This window comes from Jaculus jaculus, chromosome 3 (assembly GCF_020740685.1).
Source record: "Jaculus jaculus isolate mJacJac1 chromosome 3, mJacJac1.mat.Y.cur, whole genome shotgun sequence".
In the NCBI taxonomy this organism is placed as follows: domain Eukaryota; kingdom Metazoa; phylum Chordata; class Mammalia; order Rodentia; family Dipodidae; genus Jaculus; species Jaculus jaculus.
Window position 1 is genome coordinate 173,242,844 of NC_059104.1, and position 20,054 is coordinate 173,262,897.

The following is a 20,054-nucleotide window of genomic DNA, read 5'->3' on the forward strand; positions in this document are numbered from 1 at the left end:
ATTAATAATAGATTGGTTGTCAAAGGAATCTAATACTTTGATTTTGCCTTTTGTCCCTCCATCTCTCACCCCTATTTTGAGTTTTACAGTTTTATTTTGTTAAAAATAATCCTGGGCTGGAGAGATGGTTTAGCAGTTAAATGCTTGCCTGTGAAGCCTAAGAACCCCAGTTCGAGGCTTGGTTCCCCAGGTCCCATGCTAGCCAGATGCACAAGGGGGCGCACGCGTCTGGAGTTCGTTTGCAGAGGCTGGAAGCCCTGGCACGCCCATTCTCTCTCTCTCCCTCTATCTGTCTCTCTCTCTGTGTCTGTCGCTCTCAAATAAATAAATAAATAAAGTTTAAAAAAAATAATCCTATTTAGAGAAAATGAAGAAAAAAGCAGAAGACAATAGGACAAACATACTTGTGACCACTACTTTTCTTTTTTTTTTTTTGAGGTAGGGTCTCACTCTAGCCCAGGCTGACCTGGAATTCACTATGTAGTCTCAGGGTGGCCTTGAACTCACTGTAATACTCCTATCTCTGCCTCCCAGTGCTGGGATTAAAGGTATGTGCCACCATGCCCATTACAAACTTTTTATTTATTTGTAAGCAGAGAGAGACAAGGGGCAGGGGGAGGAGAGAGAAAGGGAGGGAAGGAGGGAGGGAGAGAAAGAGAGAATGGGTGCACCAGGGTTTGCAGCCTTTACAGGTAAACTCCAGATGCGTCCACCTCTTTGTACATCTGGCTTTATGTGGTTACTGGGGAATTGAACCCAGGTCGTTAGGCTTTTCAGGCAAGTGTCTTATTTGCTGAGCCCTTCCCCAGCCTTGTACTCACATTCTTGATCCTCCTGCGTGCTGAGACTACAAGCATGCACATACCACTCCCAGTTCTTTTTCCTTCTTTTTTTCCCCATGATTTATTTATTTGAGAGAGAGGTAGAGAAATAGGCAGATAGAGAGAGAATGGGCGGGGTAGGGCCTCTAGCCACTGTATATGAACTCCAGATGTATGCACCACCTTGTGCATCTGGTTTATATGGGTCCTAGGGAATCAAACCTGGGTCCTTAGGCTTCTCAGGCAAGTGTCTTAACTGCTAAGCCATCTCTCTAGCCCTCCCTTTCCTTCTTGCTTCCTCTTTCCTTCATTGGTTTTTAAAATATGTTCTTTAATCACTTAATTACAAAATCTGTGCTTCTGAGAAACCTAAGATAGCATCTTCCACACCAGAATTGTAGCAGTGACATAGGTGAGTCTTTGATTAATATTTGAAATAGTTATAACTGCTAATTAATTACCATAAGACTCCAATATTCTGACATGCATTTGAGCTATTAAGTTATGGTCACATTTAGTGAGAGGCAGCTGTATTGCTATTTTTATTGTGATTTTTTAAGGAGAGATTAAGCCCATCAATGTGTTTTAATAAAATGTTTTTTTTTCTTTTTTAAAAAATATTTTATTTATTTGACAGAGAAAGAGGGAGAGAGAAAATGGGCACACCATGGCATCCAGCCACTGCAAATGAACTTCAGACACATGCACCCCTTTGTGCATCTGGCTAATATGGGTCCTGGGGAATCAAACCTGGGTCCTTTGGCTTTGCAGGCAAGTGCCTTAACTGCTTAACCATCCCTCCAGCCCTAATAAAATGCTTTTTTGAAAGCAAGTTTAGAAAGTATAATGTAACCACTTTACTTGCAGAGTACTTACTCTCCTTACTCTCTGTGTGGCACTGTCCTAAATATTTTATATGTAGATGCTATTTTTATCCTCCCCACAAAAGAACATGAGAAATCTACTGTTTCAGTGTGAGGGTACCTGCCAGTGACTAGATTATGTATTCATAGTCTCACAGGCACTTACTGCAATGGTGTCAGTAGTAATGAAAGTGTCAGAGAGAATGTCACAGTTTCTTTTACTACCTTTTCCACACATACAACATAGCACTGATGCAAGATATTGAATGTTAGCCGGGTGTGGTGGTGCACACCTTTAATCCCAGCACTGGGAGGCAGAAGTAGGAGGATCACTGTGAGTTTGAGGTCATTCTGAGACCACATAGTGAATTTTAGGTCAACCTGGGCTAGAGCAAGACCCTACCCCTACCTTGCAAAACCAAAAAAAAAAAAAAAAAAAAGATATTGAGTGTTGTTTTCAGACTTTACTGAAGTGTCAGAATAAAGAAAATTATAATTTTGAGGGGTGTGAGAAATAACTATCATCCATTTTACATGTTTCTCTCCATAGTACAAGTGGAAAGCACTCCCAAAACTCCAGTTTTTAGGTACATGTCAATCCCTGGACTGTAGTGTTTTGGGTGTGTTGCATGTATGTGTGGGTGATGATGACGATGTGTATGTTGATGGGTGCTTGTGTGCCATGGTGTGCACGTAGAGGTCAGAGCACAACTTCAGTGTTGGTCCTCTCGCACCTTCATCGAGACAGGTTCTCTTGTTTTTCTTGCTTCTGGGAAGGCCAGACTAGCTGTCCCTGAACCCTTTAAGACTCTCCTGACTCTCTTTCCATTGCTGTAGGCACATTGGGATTCTAGATGTGTGTACCACTTTTGAGCTCAGCTTTCCTCAGGTTCTAGGACTCTGACTCCAGTTATTAGGCTTGCAGAGCAAGTACTTGTAGAGCAAGTACCTCTAAGCCATCTCCTCATTCTAATCCCTGGACTTTGTTACACCTATATTCCTACTAAAAACAAGAGTCTTCCACACTTGGAGGGCCCTATGACCATCCAAGTCCATCTGTCTGGGTCCCCTCAATCACATTATAAGGCTTGAAGGTAGACAAGAATGGGAGCCTGAAGAACTCCAGTTTACTCAATGCCCTCTTCTCTATAATGCCTAGCTTTTATTCTTTATTCCCAACATTTCTTCTAGGACTGCCATCCTGCACTCTATCCATGCAGTTTTGGGGTCCCTAAAATAGACCCACTGGAGAAGTTTTCCAATTGCCATACCAGATGACCCTACTTAGGCTGAGGAAGCCAGATCAGTCATTGTCCCAATTCCCAATGACAGTTAGAGTCACTTTTTCAGAGTGGGGATTGAAGCAGTTTAGGGTGACCAGGCCCTGAAAATTAAGGTGAGGAATGTCCTTGAGCCTGCCCTTGCAGTCTCTACTCTGCTAGAGGTCAGAGGATGCAGCTTTTCCTTATCTCCTCCTGCCTAAAGGAGTTCCCTAGTTCTATTTTTTCATAAACAACCTGGGCTTCTCCCTAGGAAGGAGTTCCCCTGTGGTTGGTTAGCTCAGCTTCCAAGACTTGGTGTCAGGGATAGTTGCCTTAGCCCCCACTCAAAACCTATAAAATGATTTCAATTTCAGTTTCTAGGTAGACTTTACTTGCTCCTGCCTTCATGGGCAAGAGCTCTTCACACTCTCTCCTCTTTCCTTCTCTTACTCTAATAAAAGCTTTCTAAACCTTAAAAAAGTAAAATAAATAAATAAATAAATGCTCTGGAGAGATGGCTCTGTGGTTAAAGGTACTTGCTTGGAAAGCCTTGGGTTCTGTTACCCAGTATCTATGTAAAGCCAGTTGCATGAAGTGGTGTATGCATCTGGAGTTTGTTTGCAGTGGCAGCAAGCCCTGGCATGCTCATTTTCTTTCAAATAAATAAATACATAAAATATTTAAAAAATAAACTTATTTATTTATTTATTTATTGAGGTAGGGTCTCACTCTAGCCCAGGCTGACCTGAAATTCACTATGTAATCTCAGGCTGGCCTTGAACTCATGGTGATCCTCCTACCTCTGCCTCCTGAGTGCTAGGATTACAGGTGTGTACCACCATGTCTGGCTCATGTATTTATTTATAAAATTTAATGGTTTTATTGACAGGATTGTATATGTTGATGTATTCAATGTGATGCTTTTGTATACATCATGGAGTGAGTAAATCAGATTCATAAACATACCCCTCATCTCATATACTTCTCACTTTTTGGAGTAAAAATGATTACAACTCACTATTTTAACAATATCAAAATGTATATTATCATAATCCCTTTGCTTTGCAATAAATTACTAGAACTATTCCTCCTATATATGAGACCCTTTGACCAACATTTCCCCTGACTCTTCCCCTCAGCCTCTGGGAGCCACCATTCTATTGTCTACTACAAATTCTTTTTTCTTTTTTATTTTTTTTGGTTATTCGAGGGAGGGTTTCACTTTAGCCCAGACTGACCTGGAAGTTCACTATATGTCCTCCTACCTCTGCCTCCAGAGTGCTGAGATTAAAGGCATGTGCCACCACTTCTGGCCTTCTACTATAAACTCTAACATTCAGAGTTCACTTAAAAGCATTTCACATCTTACGAGATTTGATGCTGTAGAATCCATTGCTGACTAGCCCCATTCTTGTAGGCCTTGTGGTTATTTTCCCCCTCTTCTTGGTATCTCTGCTTTAACTGACTGGGATGTCCCTAACTTTACTAATATGGTTGTGTCTGACTTCTATTTCTCTATTCTCCACTTTCAGTGACCACCTTTCTACTGACTTTGGAAACCCTATCCCTTGCTTACTTGTAATTCTGAACACCTCTAATTTTGTGATCTACTTTTGGATCTAGTTTCTTCCATCTTGGTGATCTCATTCTTGTTCTTGAGGCCTTCTTCTCCAGTAATGGCAAGCCTCCTGACATGTAATCCTTCCCAATTATGACCCAACTCTAATGGCAGCATTAGTTTCTCTATTCCTGTCACAGAAAACCTTGTATTATCAAAGGTAGTCATATTCTCCATCTCAGTTTACCTTTCTGAGGGTGTGTGTGTGTGTGTGATATCTCTGGAGGACAGCCTTTTGATTTCATGTAGCATTCACACTGTTTGCAATGAATATTTAGAAAAATGTTCAACATCCTTAGCCATCAGGGAAATGCAAATTAAAACCACTTTGAGATTCTATCTTACTCCAGTCAGAATGTGTATCATCAAGAAAAACAAAAGACAACAAATGCTGATGAGCATGTGGAAAAAGAGGAATATTTATTCATTGCTGGTAGGAATGCAAACTGGTACAGTGATTATGAAAATCAGAATGGAGGTTAAAGGTAAAAATAGAACTACCCTATTACCCAGCTATACCACTATGGGCATATACACACAGGACTATATCCTACCACAGAGGTACTTGCACTTCCATGTTTACTGCTGCTCTGTCACAATAAATAGTAAGGAAACGTGGCACATCTGTCATGGTGGAAACCAACTGCCCTCCAATTGGAATATAGGCCCACTCCATGGGGAGAAACACATCCCTGATCCTGAAAACTTAAAGCAGGGGTAGTCATGAGCCCTAGGGGTGTATCATCTGCTGATGTCTGGATAAATGTATATACTATGCTTATCAAACTGCCCAGTAAGCACTTCTCTTAATATTTATACCCTTATATTAATGCTACTCTCACTTTGGGTAGAGAATCTTCTCTTTTCAGATGGCAGTGACTTTGGGATGACTCAGAAGGTATCATAGTGCTGGAAAGAAGTAACTGGAGTACTGAATAACATCTCAATCACACCTTCCAAGGCTCAGGGTCTAATGCAGAAGAAGTGACAGAAAGAATGTAAGAGCCAAGGGAAGGGTAGGACTACTTACAATGTGCTCCCTCCAGACATAATATGGCCTGGATATCCATGACCTCATAGTGCCTGACACTACCTATACAAGACCATCATAAGAGGAGGAAAAGACCATGACATCAAAATAAAAGAGAGACTGATTGAGATTGGGAGGGGATATGATGGAGAATGGAATTTCAAAGGGGAAAGTGGGGGAGGGGTATTACCATGGGATACTTTTTATAATCATGGAAAATGTTAATAAAAATTGAGAAAAAAAGAAACTAATTGAGCAAAGAGATTACTGGGTGCGGAGAATTGAGATAAATATGGGTAGAAAGAACAGTCAAAATTAATAATTCAGTCATAGTATAGCACTATTTTATAATACCCTGAGTTTATTGACAAAAATTCTTATTTGTATTTGTAAAGGTTATAAAGTATATTGAAATAACTGGAAAATTAAAGTTACATAAGAAATCCCCTCCCAAAATAGTAAGGAAATGAAAGCAGCCTAAGATGTCTATCAGCTGAAGACTAGATAATGAAAATGTGACTGTATACATGCATATGAATTTTGGGCAGCTATAAAGTAAAAAGTAAATTATGAATTTGCACAGAAATGGGTGAATCTTGAAAGCATCATATTAAATGAGGTGACCCAGACACATAAAGACAAGTTACATGTTCTCTCTCATATAGATCCTAACTTTTAATGTTTGTATATGTGTAAATAAAGGGGTTAAAGAAGGGTGTAGCCTATGAAACTAGGAGATCAAAATAGGAGATTGTGATAGTTAAGGTGTTGTCAACTTGATCTGTTTAGTAATCCACAGGCTGCTTCTAGGAAGGATCAACTAAAGGAGGAGGTCTTTCTCCCAGGGTGAGCCCTTCCCCCAGAGTGGGCGGCCAGCTCAGAGAGGGACTTGATATAAGGAAGCTCTGGGTAGAAGAGTTCCCTTTTCCTTCCTTCCTTCCACTTGGCTGCCGGAGCTGCTCCCTACCTTCTAGTGTGGATTGAAGACCAGTACGGACTAAGACCAACATCAACTGAAGACCCACGTGGATCGAAACCCAGTGGCTCCTCAGGAAGCCTCCAGGCTTTCCGGCACCATCTGCAGTGCCGGGTCAGGACTGCTGAGGCATCTGGCCACGTGGACTGAGCAGCTACCAGGTTCGGTGATTCTCGGGCCTGTAACTGCTATTGGACTACTGTAAGCTAATCCAATAAATTCCCTTTATAAAATAATTCATTCTAGTAATTCTGTTCATCTAGAGAACCCTGACTAATACAGAGATCAAGGAACAACAGGTGAGGGGAAAGGAGGGAGGGCAAAAGGACACATGTGACATGAAAGTGGAGAGGATGTTTTGGAGGGAGGAGAGAGAGAGACCAGAAGAGTCACGTGAGAACGGAAATAGCAAAACCAAACTTTGAAAAATGCTATAATGAAACCTGATTCTTTGTATGATAGTAAAAGTTTTATAAAATAAAACAACCCCCCCCAAATTCCAAAACAAAGTTTACACTGTTTAAAAACCTGAAGAATTTATCAAAACCTTTTTCTTATTTATACAGAATTATACCTTGAAAATTAATAGTAACATATGATATATAATACTTCTTAGTTAAAGGCTTTTATGAATTCACTGTACTATTGTAAAAAGCATTCAGTAAATACTAATTGAACATTTGTACCCCTTAAATCAGGTAGTGGTGTGAGAAACAGACACTGTGCTATGTACATGTTGTTTCCATCACCATTCTAATTTTATTTGTATTTAGGACATCTTATCAATTCTCACCAAGAGTATTTTTCAGAGAATAAAAGGTGAACTATACCATTCACGAACACCTATATCCTTTATAATTTTCCTGTTACCAAACTTCTGGAGCCAGGAATCATTTGATCTGAAACAGAGACATTGAGGAGGCAAAGGGAACAGTGTCACCACTCATGTCTCCCATCTCTGAAGATCCAAGTGCTTGGCTCTGTTTCCCTGGGCTGTATGTTTTCACTCTGCAGGAGCAGAGACTTTGCAGACAGAAGCCACTGCATTACCCATACACACAACATGAAGACATCTTTTTTCTTTACATATGGATTCCTTAAAATTGTCAGCTTTAAGAACCAAGCATAAAAAATAGCTTTTCAGAAAGGTGATTTGCTTCCCTTCTCAGGCTTGGTTGTTATACATTGTTATATTCTAATTTCTATTCTGATCTTGACCTTTGGCTCAAATGTATGAAGAGCCACAAATGTGTAGGTAGGGTCTCACTCTTGCCCAGATTGACCTGGAACTCACTCTGTAGTTCCGGGCTGGCCTTGAACTCACAGCGATTCTCCTCTCTCTGCCTCCCCAGTGCTGGGATTAAAGGCATATGCCACCATGCCCGGCTCCTTACATTTTTATATGTAAGAAAAGAATGTTTATTGATATACCAGAACATTAAGGGTTAAGTTTTTTCTTTTTTTTGGGGGGGGTATGGTGTGTATTGTATGCATATATGTGTGTGTAGATATGTGTGCTCCTTGTGTGTTTGTGCACGCAGAAGCCAGAGGCAAATATCAGTGTCCTGTCATGGCTCATCTGTATATTGCTTGAGACAGGGCCTCTCCCTCAACCTGGAGCTGCTGTCCATCTATTAATGAACCCCAGTGATTCTGTCTCTGCCCTTCATTCCTCAAGGGCTGGGGTTATAAATGTGTGTAGGCACACCCAGCTTTTCTCATTGGTATGAGTCTGGGGAGTTGAACTTGGTGGTTTCTGGCCCAGTAGCCCTCATTTATAAGCACCAAGTGCTCTTAATCACTGAGCCATTTCTACATCCCTTGTTATTTAATTTAATTTATTTATTTGCAAGGAGAGAGAGAGAGGAGAGGGGGAAGCACCAGTGTATGCCAGGACCTCTAGCCACTGCAAATGCACTCCAGATGCATGTGCCACTTGTGCTTCTGGCTTTATGTGGGTACTAGGGAATCAAACATGGGTCATTAGGCTTTATAGGCAAGTGTCTTAACTGCTGAGCCATCTCTCCAGCCCAAATTTTTATCTATGTATTTATTTATTTGCAAGGAGAGAGAGAAAGAGAAGGAGAGAGAGAGAAGGAATGGGTATGCCAGGATCTCCTGCCACAGCAAATGAATTCTAGGCACATATATAACTTTGTGCATCTGGCTCTTATGTCAGTATGGGGATTCATACCCAGGCTACCAGGCTTTACAAGCAAACACCTTTAACCATGGAGTCATCTCTTCAGCCCCATATTTGTATTTTTTTGAGATTGGGGGTGGGTTTCACTATGTCACCCATGTTGGCCTTGAACTTATAGTCTTGTCTCAGCCACCTGAATGCTGGAACTGCAGATGTGTGTGAATACTTCCAGGTTATATTTAGTTATTAGGAGATTTAAAAAAATATTATTTATTTGCTTATTTATTTATTTGGCAGAGAATGGGGGAAGAGAGAAGAGAGAGAGAAAGAGAGAGAGAGAGGAAGAGAGGGAGGGAGGGAGAGAGGGAGGAAAAGGATGGGCATGCCAGGGCCTCCAGCCACTGCAAACAAACTCCAGATGCGTGTGCCCCCTTGGGCATCTAGCTAATGTGGGTCCTGGGGAATTGAACCTGGGTCCTTTGACTTTGCAAGCAAGGATCTTAACCTTCAAGCCATCCATCCAGCCCTACTAGGAGATTTTTTGAAAAGTGTATATGGGGTGAGGATGTAGCTCAGTTGGTAGAGTGCTTACCTAACATGCATGAGGCCCTGTGTTTTATTCGTACCATCACATAAGCCAGGTATGGTGGCACATGGCTGTAATCTAACATCCGAACACTTAGAAGTGGAGGCAGGAGGATCAGGAGTTTAAGATCATCTTTGGCTTCATATGAGTTTAAGACTGGCCTGTACATGAGGCCTTGTAATAAAATAAAATAGGGCAGTGTATATGCTTTTGTGTCTCTGTGTGCACGTGGAGGGTGACATTGGGTGTCTTTCTCAATTGTTCTCTACCTTACTCATTTAGTTAGATTAGCAGGCCTCAGAGATACTTCTGTCTGAGTGCAGTGTGCCATCATGCCTGGCTTTTATGTGGGTGCTGAGGATCTGAACTCAGGTTCTCATGCTCATACAGTGGGCACTATACCAACTGAGCCATCTCCCAGCACCCCATATTTGATTTTGGCACTTTTTTTTTGATGTAGTGTCTCCAGGATGACCTGGAATTCACTATGTAATCCCAGGCTGGCCTTGAACATATGGCAGTCCTCCTACCTCTGCCTCCTGAGTGCTGGGATTAAAGGCATGCACCACTATGAATGGCTGATTTTGATACCTTTTTAAGGAATTGTTCTTATAATCATTAACAGTCAGATTTGACCTTGTACTTAAACTTGATTAATGATCATTTATACCTGGACATCATTAGTTTTGCTGCAAGGGCCAATTGTTCTTGTATCATCAGGGTTTTGAGTAATCTTTGTGAATCATCATCTTTTTTTTTTTCATATTATGAATAACTTTCAAGATACAAGGAAAAAAGAAAATGGTAAATGATAAAAATAGTTACTTGATTTCTACATCACACATTTATATGACAGTGTTTCCTGAATTAATGAAGACTCTATCCTGGGCAAATCTTTGGCTTATTTTTTCCTAGGATAGTACTGTCTCCATAAATGTGCTTACACTTAGAGGTTAATCAGTTTTCACCTTTGGAAAAGTGAAAAAAATCCACTTAAAATGCCAATTTATAGCTTCCAGTCAAGACCTGTATATTGATTAAGATGTCCATACAATTAACCTATAAAATTCGTAGCAGCCTACAGTAATTTCAAAGGTAACATGTCTTTTCTTGAATTTTATTATGCAGTGAAGAAAAATGAAATCATGACATTGATAGGAAAATGGATGGAACTAGAAACCATAATGTTAAGCAGGGCAAGCCAGGAAAACATATATTTTCTATCATATTCAGACCCTTGATTTTAAATTTTTTGGGTGTGTGTGCATGAGTGTGTGCAAGAATGCATGTATGTATGGATGTCATGAAACTAAAAAGGAGATCATGAGAGGGGAAGAAGAGATCTTAAGAGAAGGGGAAGGGGGTAATCAAAGACAAATGCCATGCAACAGAAGCAGGACTATTAGGAGGAGTAAAGGGACCAGCAAGAGGAGGGCAGGAGAGGGAGAGGAGAGTAGAGGAGGAGCAGATCGGATAAAGGATGCCTGAAAATGCCATAATGGAGCCATTACTTTTATCTTGACTTAAACAGAAAAAGGGCAACTTTCTTTGAGACCTTATGTATATTAAAAATATTCAGAATAGTAGTTTAAATTGTGAACAAGCTCTCTTAAATGGATTTTACTTATTTTATCATATGTTCATATATTTTCGTCACTTGGTTTAAACCAGAAGAAATGGAAGTAAGAGTGTTAAAGTCCTTTTACAGGATACTGCCAAGTTTTACATGTTTCATTTTAAAAATAGAATTATTAGCCCAGTGTGGTGGCACACGCCTTTAATCCCAGCACTTGGGAGGTAGAGGTAGGAGGATCACCATGAGTTCGAGGCCACCTTGAGACTCCATAGTGAATTCCAGGTCAGCCTAGGCTAGAGTGAGACCCTACCTTGAAAAACAAAAACAAAAACAAAAACAAATAAACAAACAAAAAAAACAAAAACAAAAAACAAACAAACAAAAAAAGAATGATTAGAGGTTTTTATCTTTGTAAGGAGATGTTTTAGAATTATCTAGGTTCCATGTGACTTATTTTACCAGGTACTGGGACTCTTTTGTGGTCACTGAATGTTATTGTTCTTTCAAGTCATTAAGTACATCCTCCTTTGTGATTTTGGACCATGCATCTGGTATTTTACCTGTTCCTACAAATTTTTTCTGATATGTTTCTTCAAGCTTTGATCTGAAGTGTGAGACAAACCATTTCCAGTATGGCTGAGTGGATGAATCTGGGGTGATGTTCCATGTGGCGTAATCCCCTCCTGCCAGACGATAGTTCTTATATGGGATTTCCTGGTTGTTTCCCAAAAGCATGAAGCGGTCACTTGCCACTGAACTAGTGCAGCAGTCAATCACAAAGTGTTCTGTTTTGTTCTTATGCCATCCATTGACAGCCTGAGGACGGTGGAATGGAACACTGTGGTCACCTTCATGTGTAGGAATTGTGTTTGTACAAATTGCATTGCATAAGGGACATTGTTTCCAGCAGCCACAGAGGTGTTCAGATAGGATCTTCTCAATTTCAGGAACCATTTCGTCTATGGGCATGCTTGAACAATTCTCTTCTACTTTCTGCATTGTGGGATCCAAAGCTGCACTCATGGCTTCTTTGAGAAACTCCATATCACTTATCTCCTGGTGTTCAATACTTTTCAAGTCTCTTCGTGGGAAGATCAAATTGCTGCCTAGGTTGTCACAGAACAAATCCAGCCACCGGGATGCAGTGCTGCTGTCATCTTTAGCTATTGCCGTGGACTCGTGAATGGCAGAGAGGATGGCGTGCCTGATGTCATCTAGACTCATTTTCATAAAAATCTTTATTTTTTCACTTCTTTCATCTGAACAGTATCTCTTAATATATTTTTCAATGTAGCTGCTAAAAAACGATTTTGTGTAATGAAGGTATTGCCAGTAATTATCAAAATTTTCTTCTTCTGCCAGAGAAATGAGAATGTGTTTCTCCAGGTTAGCCCTGTTTCCGTTGAATGCAGGACAGGTAGCTCGCATGTCCCCAGCTATTTTAATGATCATTTTCCCCTTTATGTTAGCAGAGATAGCAGGAAGGAGCTTGTTCCACAGAAAATCAACAAATGATGTGACAGAGGTGGCACCTTGGCAGGAGATCTTAAAACTCATGAAGAAATCATCTTTCTTACTTTCTAGATAGTTCACAGGATCATTTGCTCTCTTGAATGCTCTGTGCATTTCCTTGAAGCTCTTTGATGCTCTCTGGAATAAACACAAAGACAGATCAATGCTGTATTTGCTTGTAAATGTATATCTTCCCTCAGTATGTGCAGATTTGACTTCTTCTTCTATTATTCTCAGGATTTCATGGAAGTAACTTGCATTGTAGTCACATTGTTGCCTATGAAGACTGTTGATAGTTTCACTAAATCTTGAAACAATGTGGTCAGTAGTGATATCAATGGACTCCCTATCACGAAGCTTGCATGTCCTTGTCATGAAGTTATATTTCTTATTCATTTTTATATGTTCATCATAATTGATTTGAAACTTCTCTCTAGAATTTCTCTTCAATATATCTACCATGTTTATCTCCTTTTGGAAATACTCCCAAAGGATGTTTTCAGAATCCACATCAATGTCAGGTTCTATGAGCAGAGGGAGATCTGAGGACACATCGCAGACCCATTTTTTCCAGAGTTGATTAAATTTTTCATGTAATTCTCCTTCGCTCAGTTCTTTACCTTTTACTGTTAAAGCCAGCTTTCTACTTCTTCCCAATAACTCATTTTCATAACCTGTCTTTTTCTTATCCAGCCGTTCTTGATTTTTTTTTAAGCGAATAAGTTCTTTGGCTTTCCTTCTGGTGTCAGAAATAAGTTCCTCTTTAAGGACTGTTAGTTTATTTTCAAAGTTTGATTTCCACTGAACTAGTATTTCACTATCTGGATCTTCATTAAAATACTTTTCAAGTTCTTGCTTAATTGCTATATATTTTTCTGTAACTGGAGCCTCAAATATGCTTGTTTTGAGTTCCTGGATTTTTCCATTCTGAATCTGGTTGTTCAGCTGATTCTGCAACTCCAGCATGTGACTCCTCAGCTCCCAAGACCACTGGTTATACATGGTTTCCAGTTTGTTCATTGCCATAACCTCTCTGGTGTTCCTAAAACTGAAAATAAAGTTCTCATTTATCAGGGCTCTCCATAAATCTTTAACTCGGAATTTTACATCAGATATCTTCATAATGCTTCTCCTGGACTCTTGTTGGGCAGTCACAAGAATTCTATTTTTCAGTTCCTGGACATTGTGGCTGTAACGAGGATTGGGAGGTGCCATTGGGGGATTGCCATCCCAGAGGTGAGCAAAGTAGTGGACCTGAGTATTGACATCAAACTTAATGACATCGCTGAAGCGGGTTACATCTGGGCACTCCTCCTGTTCAGCAGCTAATGCTGTCATTTCGTCTAGTCTCTGCTCTAGCCGCCGTCGACCTTCCATAGTTTGGTCTTTAGCTGTTATGTCTCCCACATTCTGATGGACAAAGAGGCAACTGGGGGAGATTTTCACTTGTTTCATCCTCAACAAAGCTTGGACTGCTATTTGTAGGATATCTTGCATCTCTGAAGGATTCTCTCCCAAAATATTGATCAGAGTCAAGTTTCCAAGTCCAATGACAAAGGTTGCTAACTCATTGTCCCAATTCTGGGATTTATTGTTGAGTTCTGGGGCGCGAAGTCCTTCTGTGTCCACCACCAGCATAAAGTCAAAGCCAAGCTCCTTTGTGAAGGTCTCCTCCACCTTCAGGAGCTGCATGTAGGCCCCTCTGGTACACCTGCCAGCACTGACAGTGAACTGCAGGCCAAAAAGGGCGTTCAGCAGGGTGGACTTCCCTGAGCTCTGCAGGCCAAGGACAGAGAGAACAAACAGCCTTTTGTCCCCGAGCTTCTCCGAGACCTTGTCAAAAACAGCTTCCACCCACTTCAGAGGCACATAGGAAGCATCCCCGTCCATGAGCTCAATGGGGACACCAGATATCATCAGGTCTGCAGCAATTTCAGGGAGGGAAAGGAAAAGGGGATCTCTTTGAGAGGAAATTTCTTCCAGAGCTTCATAGATCTGGGCAATTTCTCTGAGAATTTGCTGGATTCCCAAGGTACAGTTGCAAATCTCTATGGAAATGGCTTCTATCTGATTTTCCCAGAGCTTTCTGAAGTCACTCTTTTGTACCTTCTGATTTTCTGTGTGTATCATTGACCACAGAGATCGTTGCTTCTCATACAAGTTTTCCAAGTGTGCTGTGGTCAGGTTGTCCAAAAACACACTGAACCATTGCAAGAAGTAGAGTTTGGCATGTGTTTCTGAATCTTCTTGAAGGATTTCAAGGACAGAGCGCATTAAGTCATTGAGAGGAAAGGCTTTTTCCAATTGCTGGGACCTAATTATTCTTTTATCTGTCTCAATCTCACTCTTGTGTTGTTCAATGCTCCGATTTCCTTTTTCTCTCAAGTGATAGAATTCTTTGTCCTTTTTACACCAAAGGTGCCACAGTTGTCCCTGAAGGGGAAGTAAGCTTTCCTTTATCTGAGAGAGCTCCAACTCTGTTAGGAGGGCCATTATGGTCTGGGCCTTTGCCTTGGCTTCCTGACAGTCACTCTGGTCTTCATCAATAAGGAATCCATGTTTGTGAGCAACCAGGGAACACTCCTCTAAGCTGAGAGCAGCGTCAGATTGCTGTAGCTGATGTTTGATTGCAGTTGTGAGCTCCTCTGCTAATTCTGCCTCATTTCTATTCCTGATGCCAATTCTCACCTTTCCTGTACTTTTAGGCATGGTCTTGTCTTTGTCATCAAGCAAGCAAATCACAGGTCTGGATGCTTGCCACAGGTCACGGACAATTTTTTGGTTGTCTTTGTTGTCATCAGAGGCTGACATGAGGATCACGATGACAGAAGAGACCTCCTGCAGAAAGGTGAGCTGCTGCTTATGTTCCTTTGCATCTCCATGAAGGTTGGTGAAGGTCACACACTGCTCAAATCTGTCGTCATCCTCCCCACCAGGACAGAACCAGCAGAGTTCCACCAGTCCACCCATTAAGAGACAGTCCTTGCTGCTTCCCCTACAGTGCCTATGAAAAAACACATCGTGTTTTCGCTTACTGAGAAGAGCATTCATGATCTGAGACTTGGAAGCAGAGAGGCCATGTCCAACTCTAATGAAGGACACGATGGGGGTGGGGACATGGCACATACGCTGGTTGTTGTGACTGCTTTTTTTGTGTTGTGATGTACTTGCTTCTTGCCAGCTTCTCCGAATTTGTCTGAGAGACCACAGCGAGAATTCAATGTGAGCAGTTCCGGGAGTTGGTACCAGAAGAGGGAGGGCATATTGACAAATGGAAAGCTTACCCACAATATATGGTCTGGCAAAATGATCTGCACAGTGAAAAATGGCCATCTGAATATCCATTGGGTGGATGTGGGGCCGGGATGTGGGGCTGGAAGGGCTAGTGAGATCATCACTGTCTTCAAGCAAGTCTTCATATGGATCCAAAGCCTCATCTTCCTGATGGGAGGAACCTGTGTGGACCTGGTTTTCTATGTCTCCAGTGTCTTTGAAGACCAGATGTCTCACCCCATAGTCCAGCATCAGTAGCTTTTGTAGGAAATAGAAGGGAAGCTCCTGTTCAGATGTGGGTTGTGTATTGAACACAGAATTCTTGTAGATCAGATGGAAGTCAGCTCTGCTCATCATTTTCGGGTAGTAATGTTCTAGACCTAAACGCTGGAGCAAGTCCAGGAAAGGTCCACTTTCTATCACCACCTCTTTGTTGTTTTTATTTTTCCATGGTTTGCTGGGCTTATTATTTTCATGGCGGAGACTTTGCAGTTGTTTTTTTACCTCATCCATTTGCACAGTAGAGATGGTGGCTTCATAATTCCCAACAGTGAGTGATTTCAAGTCTTTTTCTAGGTTTTGCCAATCATGGTTTGTTCCAAATTTTGAAAGGACACATGCAACTTCTACATACAACGATTCTCCCGTATGTTGTCTCATTAATGCCAAACGCTGTGTTTTCTCTTCTGGAGAAATGGCTGTGACTCTGACTGTGGTTGTCAGAGCTGTGAGCACCAGGAATGCCTGTGCCCTGGAGCTGCAAAGACTTTTGAGTTCCTCATATTTATGGTGAACACTTTGCATCTCATCCAATAGGAAGTTTAACTCCTCACAGCCCAGGAGATGCTGAAAGATCTTGTTGTCCAGCTGGTATCCTGCCCCAGCTGCAATGGAGAGAAGCAGGAGCTGCATGTCTGGCTGCTCTGTTTCTCTGAGATGGCTCAAGAAGCAGCTGAGAGCTGTGGTCACCTCATGTGTGGCCTTTCTTTGAGCTTCTTCCACTGCCTCTGGGGACTCCGATTTGAGGTTCACTTCCATGAGGCTGTTTTGGGTTTCTTTCAAGGCCTTAATGAAGTCAGAAAATTGTGTGATACTGACTTGCTCTTCCTCTGCCTCTGACTGGTGGATCCACTGCATGATGGAGTGAGCCTGAGGAAAGTTTGTCACTTTGTGCACATGAGGGTCTAGAAGGCTGCGTAACTGAGATTTGATAAACTCTGTGCTCTGGGTGGATGAATTTTTGCAAAAGTCGACAGTGTGGATTATAAATTTCTGCAGACCTAAATCTGTGAGACATGTATTGGTCCAAATGTCATAACCTTTTAGTTTTTGACTCAACATTTGCATGAAATGTATCAGTTTCTTAAGCTGGTTTTCAGGATCAGAAACTTCCCAGGATTTCACTTCCTCTAGGAAAAGCCTGGCTTCCTTTCTAGCACTCAGTAATTCCTCTCCATCTAAGATTTGTGCAGGGAGGCCCGTCAGAGCAGTGTAGTTGTCTTTCAGACAGGTAGCCACCCTCAGCGGGTCTTGAAAGTCACTTTTGTGTCTGGATAGGATGATGTCCCAAATGGGCACGAGTTGAACTCCCTGGTCAATGACAGACCAGGTTTGATTGCTGGCCAGTAGGCCAGCTTTCCACTGGACAAATCCATCTGCTTCTGGTGGGCCACCTGTTTGGGCCACTGATAATTGAACTTGGGTTTGGAGGTTTTGAACAGCTGTGTTCTGAGAAGTTACTTTTGAATGCGAGTCTGACATACCTGTAGCCACTTTCACTCCAAAACCACTGTAGCTGCCCCTGATGTAAATATCCAGGGCCTGTGCTGCCTGCTGCCTCACATCAGCCAGCTGCTCACTTTTGAAACCCTGTGCAATGGCCTTCCAGTAGTAGATCCCTCCTAGGTGAAGAGGACCTTTGTTTGCATGAGAGCCAAACCTGTGGAAGAAGTTTTCAGTCCTTTGTCTCAGTAAAGAGAAACTATCTGGCCCTGTAGTATGGACCAAGTGTTCATCTATGCTTTTCAGTTCCTGGAGAGCAGCCTTGGAGAGCTGAAGGTGATCTGTGGGAAAGTGGCAGGTTGCAAGGGGGACATAACTGAACTTGCATGAACAGAAAAATAAGTTTTCTGAATGTGATTTGTTGCTTTTCTTGGTTTCTGAATTCTTGCTTCGATCCATTCCACCTTCTAAACTGAATCCCCATACTCTACCCTTGGCTGACATTGTGACCCCAAAGCCCATCTTCTCTATAGTCTGGATGAATTGGGCTTCTGCTTGAGAAGAGGTGAATTCTATCGTTTCCATCCTTGTGCCCTGCTCAGGTCCCATGAGTGAGAATTCTTTGGGGACACTGAGTAGCTCTTCTCGCTTCTCTGTCAGGTCTTTTTGGTGGCTGGTCTTGTAAATTCCCTGCAGGGCCAGGCCTCCAGATGCCCATCTAATCAGATCCCTATCTGGGAGGCTTTGCCTGAGGGTCAGTGGGTGCTCCATGTGATTGAGATGTCTCTGCATATTTTCAGTGACTTCTTTCAGATCCACTCCAGGCTTTGGCCAGTACTGCTCAGGGACATCCATCTTCTGCCTCAGCTCTGCTTCCTTCCTCCTCACTGCTTCTTCCTGCCTCTGCTTCCCTTCGGACTGCAGCTCCCTCAGCTCCCGCAGGGCCTCTTCTGTCTGCTTCTGCCTTTTCTTCCCAGTCTCCGCTGGAGACTTCTGGGACTCGGGAGGGCGCTTTGACTGTGAGAGGTCAAGCAGCTTCTCGAGGGCCCTTTTCTCCCATGGGTGTTGTGCCTGGGACCTGAGCTTCTGGAGGTCTTTTTCTTCTAAGAACTGTAAGTCCCAGGCAGAGGTCACACCTGCATGCTCCTGAAGCTTAGGTGTCCAGTACTCTACACTTAATCCCACTTCTGTCAGCATGTCTTGGAAGTCTTGCCTTCTTTGGTCTTTGGCCTGAGGTTCATCAGGGATGCACTCTGCTGTGCCCATGACTGTTGAAAGACAGATACCCAGTTAGTCTTTATTTTTTTCAAAATAGGGTCTCTCTGTAGCCCATGCTGATGTGTAATTCACTATGTAGCTCAGGGTGGCCTCAAACTCACAGTGATCCTCCTACCTCTGCCTCCTGAGTACTTGGATCAAAGCCATGAGCCACCATGTCTGGCATGTTCTAACATATTGCTAAATAAGTTTTTTTGCACATAGTATATCATAGTGGTTTTTTTTAATATGGATTTTCTTCTTTGATGCTAAGTTGAATTGACACTTGTCCTGACTTTTGCACACTTTCTCATGGTCTGAATTAATTGCTTAGAGGCCATCACATGAGGCATGATGCTTAATAATAATTATGAATTTGGTTGATTATTTTATTTTATTTAATTATTAGAGTGAAAAAGAACTAGAGAGGTAGAAATAAATAAATAAAAATAGATAGAATGGGTACTCCAAGGCCTCTAGCCACTGCAAATGAACTCCAGACAATTTTGTGGGTTCTGGAGAGTCAAACCTAGGTCCTTAGGTTATTCAGGCAAGTGACTTAACCACTAAGCAATCTCTCCAGCCTGGGTTGATGATGTTTTAAAAAATATTTTATTATATTTATTTATTTGAGGTGGGAAAGGGAGGGAGAAAGGAGGCATGCCAGGGTCTCTAATGACTGAAAACTAACTTGAGATATATGAGCCACATGTGCATCTGGCTTTATTGGGCATTAGGGGGATGAATCTGGTCCTTTGACTTTGCAGGCAAGTCTCTTAATGTCTAAGCCATCTTTCCAGCCCAGTAGATGATTTTTAAAACAAATGATAGAATCATTAATTGTCTTTTGTCTGTTGGATTCTGTGCATTGTGTTGGATTAATTCATTCCTCTCTGTCTCCTCCCTAGGGTCTTGCCATGTGTCTCTGGCTGTCCTGGATCTTGCTGTGCAGCTCATGGTCCTTTGCTTTTGCTTCCTGAGAGTTGCGATTATAGGCATGCACCACCATGCCTGACTCTCTGTTACTTCTTTGCAGTTCATTTCATGATATTTATTTGTTCTTATGCCATTTAGATACACCATCCCCTCATATGTTACCCAGTCCTCATCTTCCCCTTGTGAATGTCATCTTTCTATTAAATAGAAAACTGTGTGCTGATGCCATTAATACCTGTATATATAGATTCAAGTGCTCTTTGGTATTCAGTCTTTCACTGATTTTAAGTAGCTTTTTCTATTGACTTTAGGACAGCCAATTAGATAAGCGTTTATATTTTTCCAGCCATAGTAGTTCATGCCTGTAATCTCAGCACTTGGGAGGCAGTAGTTGGAGGATCATAGCAAATTGAAGGCAACTTTGTCTACATAGTGAGTTCTAGGACAGTCAGGGTTATATAGTGAGACTATTTCAAAAA

The 20,054-nt window shown here is 41.8% G+C and overlaps 1 protein-coding gene across 1 annotated transcript; it reads right to left on the reverse strand.

Annotated features, from left to right (window-relative positions):
- Positions 1–11,367: 11,367 nt before the first annotated feature.
- On the reverse strand, positions 11,368–18,648 carry LOC101605567 (interferon-induced very large GTPase 1-like). Its single transcript, XM_045146377.1, has one exon. The coding sequence runs from the start codon at positions 18,646–18,648 to the stop codon at positions 11,368–11,370; it is 7,281 nt and encodes a 2,426-aa protein (XP_045002312.1).
- Positions 18,649–20,054: the final 1,406 nt, after the last annotated feature.

Bases quoted from the DNA above. Each gene is read 5' to 3' on its own strand.
- LOC101605567 (XM_045146377.1), bottom strand. From the start codon at position 18,648: ATGGGCACAGCAGAGTGCATCCCTGATGAACCTCAGGCCAAAGACCAA.